The following is a 17490-nucleotide window of genomic DNA, read 5'->3' on the forward strand; positions in this document are numbered from 1 at the left end:
CCTGTAGCTCACAATGCCGTGCCAAGCTGTAAAAACAATCTCATCCGTGCCAACCTTACACTCATAACCTTCTATTTTTCTTACATCCTGTCTTAGTCTTTTCAATGTTCCTATTGTACCAGCCTCCACCATCATTCAAGGCATTCCAGGCACCCACCACTCTCTGCGTGAAACAACTTACCTCTGATGTCTCCCCTAAACTCTTCCCCTCACCTTATACAGATGCCCTCTGCTATTTCCTATTGTTGTCCCAGGAAAAAAGTTCTGGCCGTTCACCCTATCGAAGCCCCTCAAATATAGAGGACACGATCAAAAATGAAGGAATCAATGATTGAACAGATGAAATCAAGGCCCAATGAAACAGTGACTTTAGTAGAATAATACACAATAGTTTATTTAAATTTCCCTCATACACAAAGTATTGGCTCCCAGCTCCCATAAATTAATGTCATATTTACATGCAGCTGTTGTGATGTGCGGATAGCAGGCTAACCCAACGGCATCTCTGGCCTCCACTGGAACCATGGCAGCATCCCCCAGTGCAGGACACGATGGGCGAAGGGCTTCCTGTGGTGCTCATCTCTCAGGAGAGTCATGGTAAAGGCTCATGGGCCAATCTGGCTTCCTTCTCCTCTGCCTCAATCTCCTCTGTTGTGGGGATGGAGTTTTTCTTTGGTCTCCCCTTGGGTTTAGTGGGAGCTTCTTGGCCTCCTTTCAGCACCTGCATTGAAGAAATGGGTTTAAGTGATCTAATATGAAGTAATGTGGGAGGTGGAAACCCATCGGAACCCAATTTGGACCAAAACCCCACAGAAACACTGGGCGAGACACACATTCTTCACCTGGACCGCTTCCTGTGAATTTAGTGCAGCCAAGAAATATAACCAGATCCACCTGATCTGCTCACATTGCCCCAGGCCTAACTGTGGTCAGTGATGTCACTGAGAAAGAGAACCACAGTTGGAGGAAATATGGTGCATTTGAGGAGGCACTAGGTGTTGCTAGATTAACTTGAAGGCAACGGAGGACTGAGCTGAGAGGATACTCTCCACCACCCATCTCTGTGACAATAGAAAGACATTTCACATTATGTCACCGTAGTGACAATGTTTAATGATTGACATTCAGATTGGAAAACGCCTCATAATATGGCGAGCAGGACTCCTGAAGGGACCTCAGGCACTGACAGTTTCTTATCAGAGTTTGGAATCGGGGGTCAAGGAGGGTGAATTGGATGTCAGGAGCTTGGGTTCACCGCTAGAACGGAGAGGGGGCCATGCACCCATGGAGGATACGGGGACACAGGAAATGGTGGCATTGGGGTACGGGGTAAAAGTAAACACGTTGCACATTTATCTGCATAATAAAGGAACCTTGAATCAGACCACCACATTACACTGCTCATGATGCTTGTCTGCACTAATTCAATTTGCCCGCATTGTCTTGTATTCCTCTACCCTTTTCCCATCCAAATCTTGACACAATCTATATCCATGCATGCAATCTATCTAAGTAGCAATACAAACACCTTTTAAATGCTGCAATTGCACCTGCCTCTAGCACTTCCTCTGGCAGCTCGGTTAGCATAGCGGTTAGTAAAACACTGCTACACCGTCAGTGATTGGGACCAGGGTTCGAATCCCGCACTGTCTGTAAAGATCTTGTATGTTCTCCCCATGTCTGTGTGGGCTTTCCCCAGGGGCTCTGGTTTCCTCCCACCATTCAAAATGTATTGGGGGTTTAGTTGAATGGCACAGGCTTATGGGCCAGAAGGATCTGTTACTGTGATGTATGGCTAAATAACCACACCCACTGTGTGAAAAACACTCCTCAAATTAATTTATTCATACAAAATGGATGCAGGAGAGGCCATTCAGGCCTTCAAGCCTGTACACCATTCAATACCATCATAGCTGATCATGTCACAGTACCCCATTGCTGCTTTCTCTTCATACCCATTGATCCTTTTTGCTAGAAGGCCCACATCCAACTCCTTATCTAATGAACTGGGTTCAACAACTTTCTGTAGCAGGGACGTCCACAAGTTCACAACTCTGAGTGAAGATGTACCTCCTCATCTTTGCATGACTGAACTGTACTAACTGCAGGTGTGAATATCTAATTACTGATCCTTTGGTCATTATAATCTCTTTTTCTGTCTTGGCATTTGTCTCTTTTTAAAATTTATTCTATTGTACTTGGTCTAATTCCGTTCCTGATTGCCTACAAGAAGGTCAGTGCATCTGTACATTGTACTTATAATGATAAACTCACATTGAATATTTGAACTTCCCCAACATTTTTCCTGCATCTGCCCTGTCTAGATTTTTTAAAATTTTGACATACAGCACAGTAACAAGTCCTTTTGGCCCACGAGCCCATGCTGCCCAATTACACCGGATTAATCTACATCCCCGGTATGTTTTTGAGGAAACCCATGCAGACCCGGGAAGAATGTAGAAACTCCTTACAGGCATGGTTTGAACCCAACTCACTGGCACTGTAACATTGTTGGGCTAACCACTACACCAACCATGTCACCTCGTCAGAATTTTCTACGTCTCAATTAGGTCCTTGGAGTATTGGGTTCAGTTCTGGTTGCCTCATTACAGGAAGGATGTAGATGCTTTGGAGACGATGCAGAGATTTACCAGGATGAAGTTAAACAAGGAAGGCTGCAGATGTTGTGGTCATGGTTAATACACAAACTCAGCAGGCCCTGCAGCGTTCTTTACATAGCAAAGATATATAACCGACATTTTGGGCTGAGCCCTTTGTCAAGGTACGAGCAAGAAGTAAATTAATTTTAAATTAGATTAAATTAGACATACAGCACAGTAGCAGGCCATTTTGGCCCATGACTCCAAGCTGCCCAATTTACACCAAATTAGCCTACATTTCCGGTACGTTTTTGAAGGGTGGGAGAAAACCGGAGCCCCCAGGGAAACCCTATGCAGACACGGGGAGAACGTACAAACGTCTTACAGACAGTGTGGGAATCGAACCCCCGTCCTGACCGCTTGTGCTGTAAAGACTTTGTGCTAACCGCTATGCCAACTGTGCCGTCAGTCAAGAAAGATTCATAAATCATCCATGCTGACTTGGACTAATCCTGTCAAGCCTCTATAAATGCACAGCCAAGACATCTTTAATCATTGACTCTGACATTTTCTCCACCACTGAAGTCATCGAAATGATCTACAAATCTCTGGTTTATCTCTCTCTCCTTTCTTAAAAGTGTTGTCTTCAACCCAGCCCACGACCTTTTTGCCTGTCTACTCTTATCCCATTTGCCCTTACTAGGTTGTAACTTGTGTATTTCAGGGCCTGTCTAAATGTTTCCTAATTGCACTGATTGTACCCGACATTCCACCATCTCCTTTGGCAGCCACTTCCAGATATCAGTCATGTTAAAAAAAATCTTTCCCATTAAAACTTTTTGCTCTCCCCTTAAACCTATTCCACCTTATTTTTGATAGCTCTATCATGGGAAACAGATTCCAGCTACCAACTCTATCTATGTCTCGTAATTTTATATAACTCTGCAGGTTCCCCCCACCTCCCCCTTCCCCACACACCAGCAATGAAAAACAAACCCAATTTATCCAATCATTTCCCACAACTAAAGCCCAATCCAGTCAACACCCTGGTGAATCTCCTCCGCATTCTCTTCAGCGTAAATCAAATTCTTCTTCTTGTGTGTCAACCCTAACCACACACAATACATTAAGTGGAATCTATCCTGTGTTTTGTAAATTTCCAACATAATCTCCTATATTCTATGCCCCGACCTTTGTAAGCAAGCATGCCATATGCCTTTTTCACTCCCACCTACCTGGGTTGCCATCTCCAGAGAATTATGGACAAACTGCAAGGACCCTCTGTTCATCAACATTCTTTAATCCCCTTCTATACTTCCTACCCTATTTGACTTCCCAAAAGAGAATACCTCACATTTATCAGGATTAAGTTCCATCTGCCAATGAACTATGTCTGGCCTACGTTTTCCTGTAGTTTCATACATCCTTCCCCATTGTCCTCCACAGCACCAGTTTTCATATCATCGGTAAACTTACTAATTATATCTCCTACATTCACATCCAGGTCAATATATATCATAAACCACAAGGGACCCAGTGCCATCTGAAAGGTTTATGAAGTTAGGTTCTGAGATCTGGCCCTGTTTGAAAAAATTACGTCGATGGTCATCTGAAAAATCTTAATGTCAAAGAAATATGGACATTTAACAATATTCTAATTTAAGACTCACTGGAATACGGAAATTCAAAGTCTGGAAAAGATCACATAATCTTAGAAAGAAATATGACGTGTTTGTTAAAATAAGGCAACCTTATTTGAATCATACTGGCTTAAGGATATAATTAACTTCCCAAAAAGGTTTAAATAATATAGTTCGGTTAATAGCATTGAATTCCTGAAGATCAAGATATGGACTAATTAACGAAGGCTCAAACACCCCTTCTTTTTGTGGCGGGGGGGGGATGGGGGTGAGATTTGGGCAATCATATGAGAATCTGTAATTTTAAATACTATTTTTAAGGTTTAACACGTGGCAGCACAACTAATTTGTTGATATAGTGATTTAGTCACTGAGCAACTTCCAGTCAGTTTTTACATTCTATCAATTTGTCTTAGAATATTACAACTGAACTTGGTTACTTCCTCCTCTTATTGAATCATGGAATTGAATAGCAACAGAAACAAACTCTTTTGTCAACCTCGTCCATGTGACTGTGGTGCCAATCTATGCAAATCCCTTTTTAAAAATTAAACATTAAAAACATTAAACATTAAAACATTACAGCACTCTATAGGCCCTTCAGCCTCCATGTCTGTGCTGAACCACATAAAAATGCTAAACCCTCCCTTCCCTATAACCCTCTACTTTCCTTTCCTCCATGTGCCTGTCTAATAGTCTTTTCAAGGTCCCTCATGTTTCAGCCTCCAACACCACTCCCAGCAAGGCATTCCAGGCCTCAACAATTCTGTGTAAAAAAAACTTCCCCCTGATGTCTCCCCTATACATCTCTCTCTTTTTTTATTATTTTTAAATTTTTCACACTATGAACCATATTAACCAAATTACTCACAAACATTTCCCTCTTGAATATACACAGTGTCATTTTCTCCCCTTTCTCTCCTTCCCTTCCCTCCCTCCTTCCCACCCCCCTCCCTACCCACTAAACATTCAACATATACAATACAATAAAACCGATTAAACAATGTCATCACACAATGAAAATAAACAAGAAAATTGTGTCATCTACTTATACACACTGGATCAGTTCATTTCGTCTTCTTCACATTCTATCATTTTAGGGGGTGGAGGTCCACGTTAGGCCCTCTCTGTTGTGTTCCATGTATAGTTCCCAAATTTGTTCGAATACTGTGACTTTATTGTTTAAATTATATGTTATTTTTTCTAATGGAATACATTTATTCATTTCTATGTACCAACTTCTCTCTCTTAATCTTATACACATGTCCTCTAGTGGTTGTTATTCCCACCCTAGCTGTAGAACCTCTCACAATTTTGTAGACCTCGATCAAGTTCCCTCTTATCCTTTTATGCTTCAAAGAGAAAAGTCCCAGTTTTGCCAACCTTGCCTCATAAGACATGCCCTCTAATCCAGGCAACATCTTGGTAAATCTCCTCTGCACCCTTTCCATAGCCTCTACATCCTTCTTATAATGAGGCGACCAGAAATGCACACAATACTCCAAATGTGGTCTCACAAAAGACTTCTAAAACTGCAACATGGCTTCTCTTCTCTTATAACAATCCCCCTATTAATGAAGCCCAGAATCCCATAGGCTTTTTTAACTATCGTATCAACCTGAGCAATGACCTTGAGAGGTGTGTGGACATGAACCCCAAGATTCCTCTGTTCATCCACTCTCTTAATTAACCGACCGTTAACCCTGTATCAGCTTTTTGATTTGTCCTGCAAAAGTGCATCACCCCTCACTTGTCTGGATTAAACTCCATTTGCCATTTTTCTGCCCAACACTACATTCTATCTATGTTCTTTTGCACCCTCTGACAACCTTCAGCTTCATCTACAATTGCTCCAATCTTCATGTCATCTGCAAACTTACTCTCCCAACCTTCTGTATCTCTCCATGCCTTTCCTTTCCTGGGTCACAATTTTTAGGGAGATTTGGACCCACCCAAGATCTCTGTTTCTTAATTCTCCTCAGGTCCCTGCTAATGATATATCTTTCCAGACTTGAATTTTATTCATGTTTAGATCCAGAAAAACCCTTGGTATCCAGAATTCAAGTAACCTGCAGCCTCAAGCAACCGGCAAAAAAAAAATCAAGGAAAATAAATACAGGTAGTCCTTGATTTCCAACCTACGCAATTTTAAAAATCTTTATTGAAACTACTGTATGAGTTCATATTTTGTATTGAAAGTACTGTTTACAGTGGTCCTGATTCCCACAGCAGCCTAATGTCCCCACTCCCAGCAGCAGCCCGTGGTCCCTGTCACCCCCCCACCCAAGCAGCCCATGTTCCCCGTTCCCCACGGATGCCCAAGGTACCCATTCCCCCCCAGCAAACCTTGGTCCCCATTCCCCATCCGAAGTCTCCGTTCCTCCCCAGCAGCCAGCGGTCCCCATTCCCCCCCCAACAGCCCATGGACCCCATTCCTCCTGGCAGCCCATGGACCCATATCACCCCCCCCCCCCCGCAGCCCATGGTCCCTGTTCCCCCCAGCAGCCCGAGGTCCGTGTTCCCCCCAGCAGATTGAGGTTCCCAAACCCCCAGCAGCCCAAGGTCCCTGTTCCCCCCAGCAGCCCGAGGTCCATGTTCCCCCCCAGCAGACTGAGGTTCCCAAACCCCCAGCAGCCCAAGGTCCTTGTCCCCCCCCATCAGCCCAAGGACTCCATTCTCTCACAGCAGTCCAAGGTTCCCATTCCCCCCCAGCAGCCAGAGGACCACAATTCCCCCCCCCCAGTAGCCAGAGGTTCCCATTCCCACACAGCAGCCAGAGGACCCCATTCTCCCCAGCAGCCCGATGTCCCTACTCCCTGCTGCAGACCAAGGTCCCCATTCCCCCCCAGCAGCCCGAGGTCCCCGTTCCCCCCCAGTAGCCCGAGGTCCCCGTTCCCCCCCAGCAGCCCAAGGTCCCCATTCTCCCCAGCAGACCAGTCCCTACTCCCCACTGCAGCCCGAGGACCCCATTCCCCCCCAGCAGCCTGAGGTCTCCACCCTCCCAGCAGTCCAAGGTCCCCATATCCCCACAGCAGCCCAAGGACTCCATTTCCCCCAGCAGCCCGGTTCCTATTCCCCGCTGCAGTCCAAGGTCCCCAGTTCTCCCCCAGCAGCCCGAGGTCCGCATTCCCCCCCAGCAGCCAGAGGTCCCCATTCCCCCCAGCAGCCCGAGGTCCCCATTCTCCCCAGCAGCCCAAGGTTCCTATTCCCTGCTGCAGTCCAAGATCCCCATTCCCCCACAGCAGGTCCCCATTCCCCCCCAGCAGCCCGAGGTCCCCATTCCCCCCAGCAGCCCTAGGTCCCTATTCCCCCCAGCAGCCTGAGGTCCCCATTTCCCCCAGCAGCCCGGTTCCTATTCCCCGCTGCAGTCCAAGGTCCCCAGTTCTCCCCCAGCAGCCCGAAGTCCGCATTCCCCCCAGCAGCCAGAGGTCCCCATTCCCCCCAGCAGCCCGAGGTCCCCATTCTCCCCAGCAGCCCAAGGTTCCTATTCCCCGCTGCAGTCCAAGATCCCCATTCCCCCACAGCAGGTCCCCATTCCCCCCAGTAGCCCGAGGTCCCCATTCTCCCCAGCAGCCCAAGATTCCTATTCCCCACTGCAGTCCAAGGTCCCCATTCCCACACAGAAGCCCAATGTCCCCATTCTCCCCAGCAAAGGTTAATTTTGGTCTCATTTGTCTACGAGACCCTTTTCCTGAATTCTGTAGGTTCTTTTAAATACTTGGCAAACTTTAATTTGTCCATCTGTTTCTGTGGTTAACTAGTGGTTTGCATCTTGCAGAGCAGCCTCTGTATTTCTGTTCATGAAGTCTTCTGCAGACAGCAGTCATTGACACATCCATACCTTCTCCTGAAGAGTGTTTCTGATCGGTCGGACATACATCTGAGGAATTTTCTTCATTGTGATGAGAATTCCTCCGTCATCAGCAGTGGAGGGTCTTCCTTGGAAGACCAGTCCCTTGGCAATTACGGAGCTCACCAGTACGTTCTTTCTTCTTAATGATGTTCCAAATTGTTGATTTTCGTCATCCTAAGATTATTCTTGTTTTTCGGCTTCTTTAACTGATTGGCACAACTCTGGTCCTCGTGTTGAAAAATGGCAACTACAGACTCCAAAGGTGATAAAAAAAACTTAGGAGCAAGTCTAGTTCTCTTATACCTGCACTAATGAAGCAATTAAATATACCTGAATACTCACAAACACCCATGAAGCCAAATGCCCCAAATATTATTCTGCCCTGAAATGAGGAGACTATGTGCCAAAACTGCAGTCATTTCCACATCAAAGTGTATACAAATAACCTTGAATAAAATCTGGAAAGTGCACCTTAATTACACGTGAAATGTTTGATTACAAATTGAAAACTGTAGAGTTCAGGGGCAAATAAAAAAAAGTGTCTTAGTCTCAAATAGAATGGCGGGCACTGTGTATCACAAATAACAGAGATCCCAACTTCGATCATAGGAATATAGGAAGTAGGAACATGATTAGGCCACAAATGGCCCATCGAGCCTGCTCCGCCATTCAATACGATCATGGCTGATCTAATTTATGACCTAACTCCATCTACCTGCCTTCTCCCCATATCCCCTAATTCTTCTATCATGTAAAAATTTATCTAACTGAATTTTAAATATGTTTAATGAGGCAGCCTCAACCACTTTCCTGGTCAGAGAATTCCAAACATTCACTACTCTCTGGGAAAAACTATTTTTCCTCATCTCTGTCCTAAATCTACTCCCCTGAATCTTGAGACTGTGTCCTCTCATTTTAGTTTCCCTGGCCAGCTCAAAAAACCTTCCTACATCTATCCTATCCATACCCTTCATAATCCTATATGATCTCCTCTCATTCTTCTGAACTCGAGCGAATACAATCCTAGATGATTTAATCTTTAATCATAAATCAACCCCTTCATCTCAGGGATCAACCAAGTAAACCTCCTCTGGACCGTCTCCAAAGCCAGTATATCCTTCCTCAAATATGGAGACCAGAACTGGACACAGTACTCCAGGTGCGGTCTCACCAGTACCTTATACAGTTGCAACATTACCTCCCTACTCCTGAATTCAATTCCTCTAGCGATGAAGGCCAACATTCCATTTGCCTTCTTAATAACCTGCTGCACCTGCAACCTAACTTTTTGCGATTCCCAAGTCCCTCTGCACAACAGCATGCTGTAGTTTTTCACCCTTTAAATAATATTCAGCTCTTTTATTTTTCTTGCCAAAGTGGATAACCTCACACTCACTAACATTGTACTCCATCTGCCAGACCTTTGCCCACTCATCCATCTCAACTATATCCCTCTGCAGACTCTCCACATCCTCATTACAATGTGTTCTTCCATTCAATTTGGTGTCATCTGCAAACTTGGCTACACCACATTTTGTCCCCTCCTCCAAGTCATCAATGTAAATGATGAACAGTTGTGGGCCTAATACCGACCCCTGCGGCACCCCACTTACCACTCTCTGCCAACCTGAAAAACTCCCATTTATCCTGACTCTCTGCCTCCTGTCAGACAACCAATTTTCAATCCATGCCAATAGACTTCCCCAGACTCCACTTTCCTGTAACTTACTGATGTCTTTTGTGTGGCACCTTATCAAACGCTTTCTGGAAATCCAAATATACAACATCAACCTGTTCCCCTCTATCCACCGCACCCATTATATCCTCAAAGAATCCAAACAAGTTTGTCAAACAAGATCTTCCCTTTTTAAAACCATGCTGCGTCTGCCTGATTGAACCCTTACGTTCCAAAAGTTTCACTATTTCATCTTTAATGACGACTTCAAGCATTTTTCCAACTACAGACGTCAAGCTAATTGGCCGATAATTTCCAGTCTTCTGCCTACATCCCTCCTTAAAAAGTGGCGTGATATTTGCTGTCTTCCAGTCTGCCAGGACCTGCCCAGAATACAAGGAATTTTGGTATATGACCACCAATGCATCAACTATAACTTCTGCCATTTCCTTCAGAACCCTTGGATGCATATCATCAGGACCAGGTGATTTGTCTGGCTTTAGTCCCATTAGTTTCTCCATCACTACTTCCTTTGTAACAACTCTTTTATCAAGGTCCTCCTCAACATTCGCATCCTAAACTCCGCACTTGGGCATGCTGGACGTGTCTTCCACCGTGAAGACCGACACAAAATATTTGTTTAATGCCTCGGCCATTTCCTCATGTTTTGCTACCAGTTTTCCTTTCTCATCCTCCAAGGGTCCTATGTTAACTCTGGCCACCCTCTTCCGTTTTATATATTTATAAATTTTTTTCCTTTCTGTTTTTATATTTTGTGCCAATTTACTTTCATAATCCTTTTTCCCATTTCTTATTACTCGCTTTGTAACCCCTTGTTGTCTCTTAAAAGTTTTCCCAATCTTCCAGTTTCCCACTGCTCTTTGCAGCTTTGTACACCTGCACCTTCCATTTTATACTCTCCTTTATTTCCTTTGTTAACCACGGTTGATTTTTCCCTCTCTTGCTGCCCTTTTTCCTGACCGGAATATATTTTTGTTGAGCATTACAAAATATTTCTTTGAAAATCTTCCACTGTTCCTCAACTGTTTCATCAATTAGCCTGTGCTCCCAGTCCACTCTGCCCAATTCCTCCCTCATCCTATGGTAGTCACTCCTGTTTAAGCATAATATATTAGTTTTAGGTCTAACTATTTCCCCTTCCATCTGAATGAGAAATTCAAACACCAGGTCTACAAGCTGAATAACAGTCTTCCACTACTACCTTCTGTCTTGGGTCTGCCAAGTTTGTATCCAAACTATTAATTCCCCATGAGGCCCCATGTCAAGTCCATGTAGACAACGCACACTGCCCTACCCTCATCAACCACCATTGCTATCTTGACCAAATCATATTGGGAATATACCTTCCCCTCACAAAGCAATGTTCTTTGTCCCTGATTTGACCATAATTTTCAAAATCCAGATGTGTGTGAGGTGATATATTTTTGAAGGACAAACCTGAAGGCTGAGTACAGGGTTAATGGTCGGATTACTTAAGAGTGTGGATGAACAGAGGGACCTTGAGGCCCAAATCAATACATCCTTCAAGGTCACCGCACAGGTTGATAGGATAGTTAAGAAGGCCTATGGGATGCTGGGCTTCATTAATAGGGGGATTGAATTCAGGAGTAGAGAGGTCATGTTGCAACTCTACAACTGTGAGACCACACTTAAAGTATTGTGTTCAGTTCAGGACACCTCATTAATGGAAGGATGTGGAAGCCATGGAGAGGGTGCAGAGGGGATTTACCAGGATTGGAAAATAAGTCTTATGAGGCAAGGTTAGTTTTGGAACATTGAAGGATGAGAGGAGACTTAATAGAGGTCTACAAGATTATGGAAGGTATAGATATGGTGGACAGCCAGCATCTGTTTCCCAGGGCAGAAATAGCAAACACTGAGGGAAGTTTAGGGGGGACATCAGGGGTAATCTTTTTTATGCAGAGAGTTGTGGGTGCTTGGAATGCCTTGGTGATGGAGGCTGAAACATTAGGGGCATTTAAGAGACTCTTAAGACAGGCACATGAATGAAAGAAAAATAGAGAGTTACGGGGTAGGGAGAGTTTAGTACTTTTTCTAAGGAATATATGGGTCAGCACAACATCGAGGGCTGAAGGGCCTGTGCTGCAGTGTTCTATGTGTATAATTCCTATCCCTCTGTATCTTTTATAATAGTTTACCCACCCCTGATGTGAGGCTTATTGGCCTCTCATTCCCTAGATTATCCTTTTTACCCTTCTGGAACAAAGGTTCATTACCCCCACCCCCTCACCCCCAGTCCTCTGGGACCTTGCCTGTGGCTTGTGAGGATGAAAAGATCTTTGCCAAGGCCCCAGCAATCTCTTCTCTTGCCTCTTACATATCCCATCAGATCCTGTCTTCTTATTCACCTTAATGCTCCTCAAACAACTCAACACCACTTCTCTCGATATAATAGTGCCTCTCAACACATTGTGCTCCCAATCACCGTCCATGTCCTTCTCTTTGATGAATATTGATGCAAAGTACACATTTAGTACCTTGCAACTTCCTTTAACTCCAAGCATAAACTTCCTCCTTTGTCCTTGATTGGTCCTATCCTGCCTCTTGTCATCCCCTTGTTTTTAATGCAAGGATAAAATGCCTTAATCCTCTTTGCAAGGATATTTCAGTCTCCTTAATACCCTGCTTGAGCTCTTCCCTTTACATTTCCCCAGGGCTCTATCTAATTGTAGTTCCCAACAGTGAAGAAGAAAAAGGCAGCATCTGTGTTCCTGAAAAGACATAAGAAATAGGAGCAGGAGTCGGCCATCCGGCCCATCATGCCTGCTCTGCCATTCAATTTGATCATGGCTGATCTGATGATAGGCTCATCTCCACCTACCTGCCTTTTCCCCATATCCTTTAAAGGGCGGTGCTTGTGGCAAGCACGCGGCGGTAATACCCGTTGGGGCCGGAAGTGGGGTTGGTGAGGAGGACTGAAGTCGTTGGGTGAGTAATGGTGGTGCCCGGCCCTCGCACGTGGCGGCATCCCAGGGGGTAGCGAGGTGATCATAGCAGGCTGCTGAGCTGCCGGCAGGCCTCGAAAGGCATACTTTTGCATAGTGGCCTTTCTTGCCACATCGGGAACAGAACTGGTTTCTCACCGGGCAGTTTTGGCACAATCGTTGATCTGACACTCACCGACTGGGACCCACAGTACTTACACGGGCGCGGGGTGCCTGCAGAAGCGATGCGTTCATCTACCAACGGTCCCTGAGTCATGGCTGCTGTCTGGGATGTCCACACAGAGGCTTGGGGAAGTCGGGAGTTGAAGGCTGCAGCCTCCAAGGAGCGGACTACCTCTATAGTTCAGGCCAGGGAGTAGATATTGTCTCTAGTAACTTCTGGCGAGCGGCTTCTGAGCGCAGAGCTCGAATGCAGGCATCCCTCACCAATCTCTCGACTTCCTTTTCGTTCACCCCGGACTCTGCCAGACCCGGACGAGCTAGCTCATGCAGGGCTCCCAGGTAGGCTTCGGCTGTCTCACCTGGCTGCTGGGCCTAAATACAGAACTGGTTTCTCACCGGGCAGTTTTGGCACAATCGTTGATCTGACACACACCAACTGGGACCCACAGTACTTACACGGGCGCGGGGTGCCTGCAGAAGCAGTGAGCAGACAGAAAACCCGAGAAAGACTGTACCACAGGCTTTATTCAGTTAAAAGTCTCTGCTACAGTGGTAGCTGTACTGGTGATTCCTGAGTGACTGCCTCGGGAGGGCTGGCTCAGGATTATATCTTAGGTGGTTGATTGACAGCTGGCCAGGTATGGTCTGTCCTCCACTGATCTTCCTGCAGGTACAGAGATTGCTCCCTGCAGTAGGTTATTGGTGTATCACCACAGGTTTGTCCTTCCAAAATGCAATTCCTCATACTTGTCTGCATTAAATTCCTTCTGCCATTTTTCAGTCCATTTTTATAGCTGGTCCAGATCCCTCTGCAAGCTTTGAAAACATTCCTCATTTTCTACAACGCCTCCAATTTTTGTGTTATTTGCAAACTTGCTCTTCCAATTTACCACATTATCATCCAGATCATTGATATAGATGACAAACAACAATGGTCCCAGTACCGATCCCTGAGGCACACCACTAGTCACAGGCCTCCAGTCTGTGAATCAATCATCCACCACTACTCTCTTGCTTCTCCCATCCAGCCATTGTCGAATCCAGTTCACTACTTCAACATGAATACTGAACATCTGAACCTTCCTGACTAACCTCCCATGTGGGACCTTGTCAAAGGCCTTACTAAAGTTCATGTAGACAACATCCACAGCCTTTCTTCATCAACTTTCTTCGTAAACTCCTCAAAAACTAAGATTCATTGAATATGATCTACCATGCATAAAAGCATAGACTCCCTCATCAGTCCCTGACTATCCATATATTTGTATATCCGATCTCTGCGAACACCTTCCAATAACTTACCTACTACTGACGGCAGACTCGCCGGCCTATAATTTCCAGGGTTACTTTTGGAGCCTTTTTAAATAACAGAATAACATGAGCTACAACCCAATCCTCCGGCACCTCACCCGTGGCTAAAGACATTTTAAATATTTCTGCCAGAGCTCCTGAAATTTCTACACAAGCCTCCCTCAAGGTCTGAGGGAATATCTTGTCAGTCCCTGGGGATTTATCAACCTTTATTTGCTTTAAGACAACAAACACTTCCTCCTCTTTAATCTGTATAGATTCCATGACCTCACTGCCCGTTTCCCTTACTTCCCCTGATTCTGTGCCTGTTTCCTGAGTAAATAATGATGCAAAACCATTTAAGATCTTCTCCATCTCTTCTGTCTCATTACATAGCCAACCACTCTGATCTTCAAGGGGATCAATTTTGTCCCTTACTATCCTTTTGCTCTTAATATACCCATAGAACCCCTTAGGATTTCCCTTCACAAAAGCAACCTCATGTCTTCTTTTAGCCTTCCTGATTTCTTTCTTGTTTATTCTTGCACTTTTTATACTCAAGTACCTCATTTGCTCCTTGTTGCCTATACCTGCTGTACACTTCTCTCTTCTTCCAAATCAGATCCCCAATGTCCCTCAAAACAAAGGTTCTCTATGCCTGGTAACCTTGCCTTTAATCCTAACAGGAACATATAAACTCTGTACTCTCAAAAATTCACCTTTGAAGATTCTCCACTTACCAAACACACCAGAAAACAGCTTGTCCCAGCCCATACTTTCTAAGTCCTTTCTCATTTCCTCAAAATTGGCCTTTCTCTAATGTAGAATCTCAACCTGAGGACCAGACCTATCCTTATCCATGATTAAGAAACCTTGAACCTTAAGAAATAGAGATCACTATTCTCAAAGTACTCTCCCACTAAAACTTAAATCATCTGGCCAGTCTCATTTACCAGTACAAGGTCTAAGTATGGGCCCTTTCCTGGTCAACTATCTTCATGCTGGTTCAGGCATGTTCATCCTGCCCGATCTAGGCATCGGGCACTAAAGACATCCCAGTCAACATTGAGGAAGTTAAAGTCTTACATTAACGGTGATACCTGATGCTCCAGCTCTTAGGACGCTTCAGCACGATCACAGGATCTACATCGTCAAGTTAGTGGTCATTATGTTCACCCTATTTGTTTGATATCCTCGTAAGTTCTGCATCTACTGGCATGCTTTACAACAATGCTATAAACAGAATTGCTGGAGAAACAGGAAGCATCCAGAGGAAATAAAAGGCAGTCAACATTTCAGTCCTGAGCCCTTTATCAGGAGTCTGGAAAACAGGTACATGCCTGAGTAAAGAGGTGGAGGGAGGGCGGATGAAGAAAGAAGAGGTGGGAGGGAGGGGAAGGGGAGCACAGTCTACTGGTCAGAGCTTTTTTGGTGTTTACAGATGGGAGGGTAGAAGAGAAAGAAGCATATATTCCATCTGGACACACTCCAACCAGACGGTATCAATGTCAATCTCAATTTCCATTAACACCCTCCCCCAGTCTCACTCTTACCCTACCCCTGTCTCCTCTCCTCCAACTCCCCACCCCTTCCCTTCCTTCTATCCGAGTTCCCTTTCTTCACCCTCTGGCCTCTCCCCCATCACTTCTCAGCTTCCTTTTCTTCTACCTTCCCACCTGTATTTATCTCTTACCTGTGAGCCTATGTTCCTCCCCCTGGCCCTTCCTCCCTCACCTCCTGTTTATTCAGGCATCCACCAGCTTTTCCAGATTCCCGAGGCCTGAAAACTTGTTTACCTTTCATTTCCTATGGATGTTGCGTGTCCTGCTGAGTTCCTCCAGTACTTTTGTGCATTGTACTCAACCCCGGCATCTGCAGATTGCCTTGTTTAATTGAACAATGCGATGTTTCACTTACTACAGTAAAAGAAACGGGTTCTTTTTAAACAACTAGATTTATTAACTTAGCAAACAGCACTAAGAACAGAACACACACTGACCAGATTTAATGTGGAGGCATTCATCTTGCATCCACCCTTGCTACGCACTCCATCTTCAACTCCTCCTGGTGGTAGCAATCTATCACTACATCTCTTTTCCCTGAGATCTTTAATCTAATATGACACTGTGGCAGCGCACATCCTTGTGGCGAACCAGCCTCGCTTGTACCGCGGACCGGCGGGGCAGCCATGAGAAGATGGCACTGTCGGGGACCTCCGTCCCATGTGGGTTTGGGCAAGGTGCGCGCTTCGGGCAAGTGTGGTGATGTCACTGCCGACACGCGGGCAGACCTCACGCCACCCTTAAACGGACACAGGCGAAGTTTGAATAAATCAGTTCGTTGAAACCCTCAACCACTGTGGTCATGGTGAGTTTCAATCTGTGTAGCAGCCACTAATATACCGTCTTCTTTCAATTTAAAGTTCAACAGAAACATCAGCTGCACAGACTTTTAAGTGCGCAGTTCTTATTTTATATATTCAGCTGTCAGGTGCTTTAACAACTCATGTGGATCTTCTTACCACAGGAACTTGTGTTGGCTCTGCTGGTCCACTACTGTCCAGCACTGGAGGTGTTTCTTCTGTTGCTGTGCAGGCTGGATCCTCTGCATTTGTCTGTTCCTGCAGTATCTCGGGCATTTTCAGCAGGCTCCTTCAATTCCTCCTCAGTATTTGACTCTCCTCTGATCTGACCATGTAGGGTCTTGGATTTACTTCCTCCATAACATTGTCCCAGGTGTTGGAATCTCTGAGTCTCACTGTGTCGTGTTGTGCCAGTGGCCCTAAGCTTCTCACTGACTTGTCACAGTTTGCCTTTTGTCTCCTTTTCAGATGCTTTTGTTTCTGTTTGACATCTTCGACATCTCTGTTCTTGTTTGAGTCTGTAGGGTAGGGAAGTGTGGTGTCTAGTCTACGTCCCCTCAGAAGCTCAGCAGGTGACATGCCATGTTCAAGTGGTGAAGCTCTGTAACTCAATAGAGCTCGATAAGGATCTGACCCACTGTCTAGTGCTTTCTTGAGCAACTGTTTAACCATGTCAACTCCTTTCTCTGCTTTACCATTTGACTGTGATACTCTTCTGCAAAGTTTTGGAATTCTCTACCGCTGTAGCATGGTTCATTGTCACTGTGGACAATTTGAGGAATTCTATGTCTTGCAAGGATCAATTTCATATATTTGATCACATAATCAGCAGACATGCTAGGAAGCAGCGATAGTTCGATAGATAATCAATAACCAACAGGTAATTTTTTCCATCCATGTTGAACGGATCAGTCCCAACTT

At 45.1% G+C, this 17490-nt stretch overlaps 1 protein-coding gene across 3 annotated transcripts in view; it reads right to left on the reverse strand.

The window, feature by feature from the left end:
* Positions 1-380: 380 nt before the first annotated feature.
* Positions 381-17490, reverse strand: part of LOC138741791 (homeobox protein BarH-like 2) — a 40779-nt gene continuing 23669 nt past the window's right edge. The window contains exon 4 of one of the 3 annotated variants that reach the window (XM_069896077.1): positions 381-721. In XM_069896077.1, coding sequence (XP_069752178.1) covers positions 593-721 — 129 coding nt within the window. In that variant the 3' untranslated portion in view covers positions 381-592. Of the gene's footprint in view, positions 722-16007; positions 16124-17490 lie in introns of those variants that run through there. The other 2 variants (XM_069896078.1, XM_069896079.1) reach the window with 2 other exon arrangements.

This window comes from Narcine bancroftii, chromosome 8 (genome assembly GCF_036971445.1).
Source record: "Narcine bancroftii isolate sNarBan1 chromosome 8, sNarBan1.hap1, whole genome shotgun sequence".
In the NCBI taxonomy this organism is placed as follows: Eukaryota; Metazoa; Chordata; class Chondrichthyes; order Torpediniformes; family Narcinidae; genus Narcine; species Narcine bancroftii.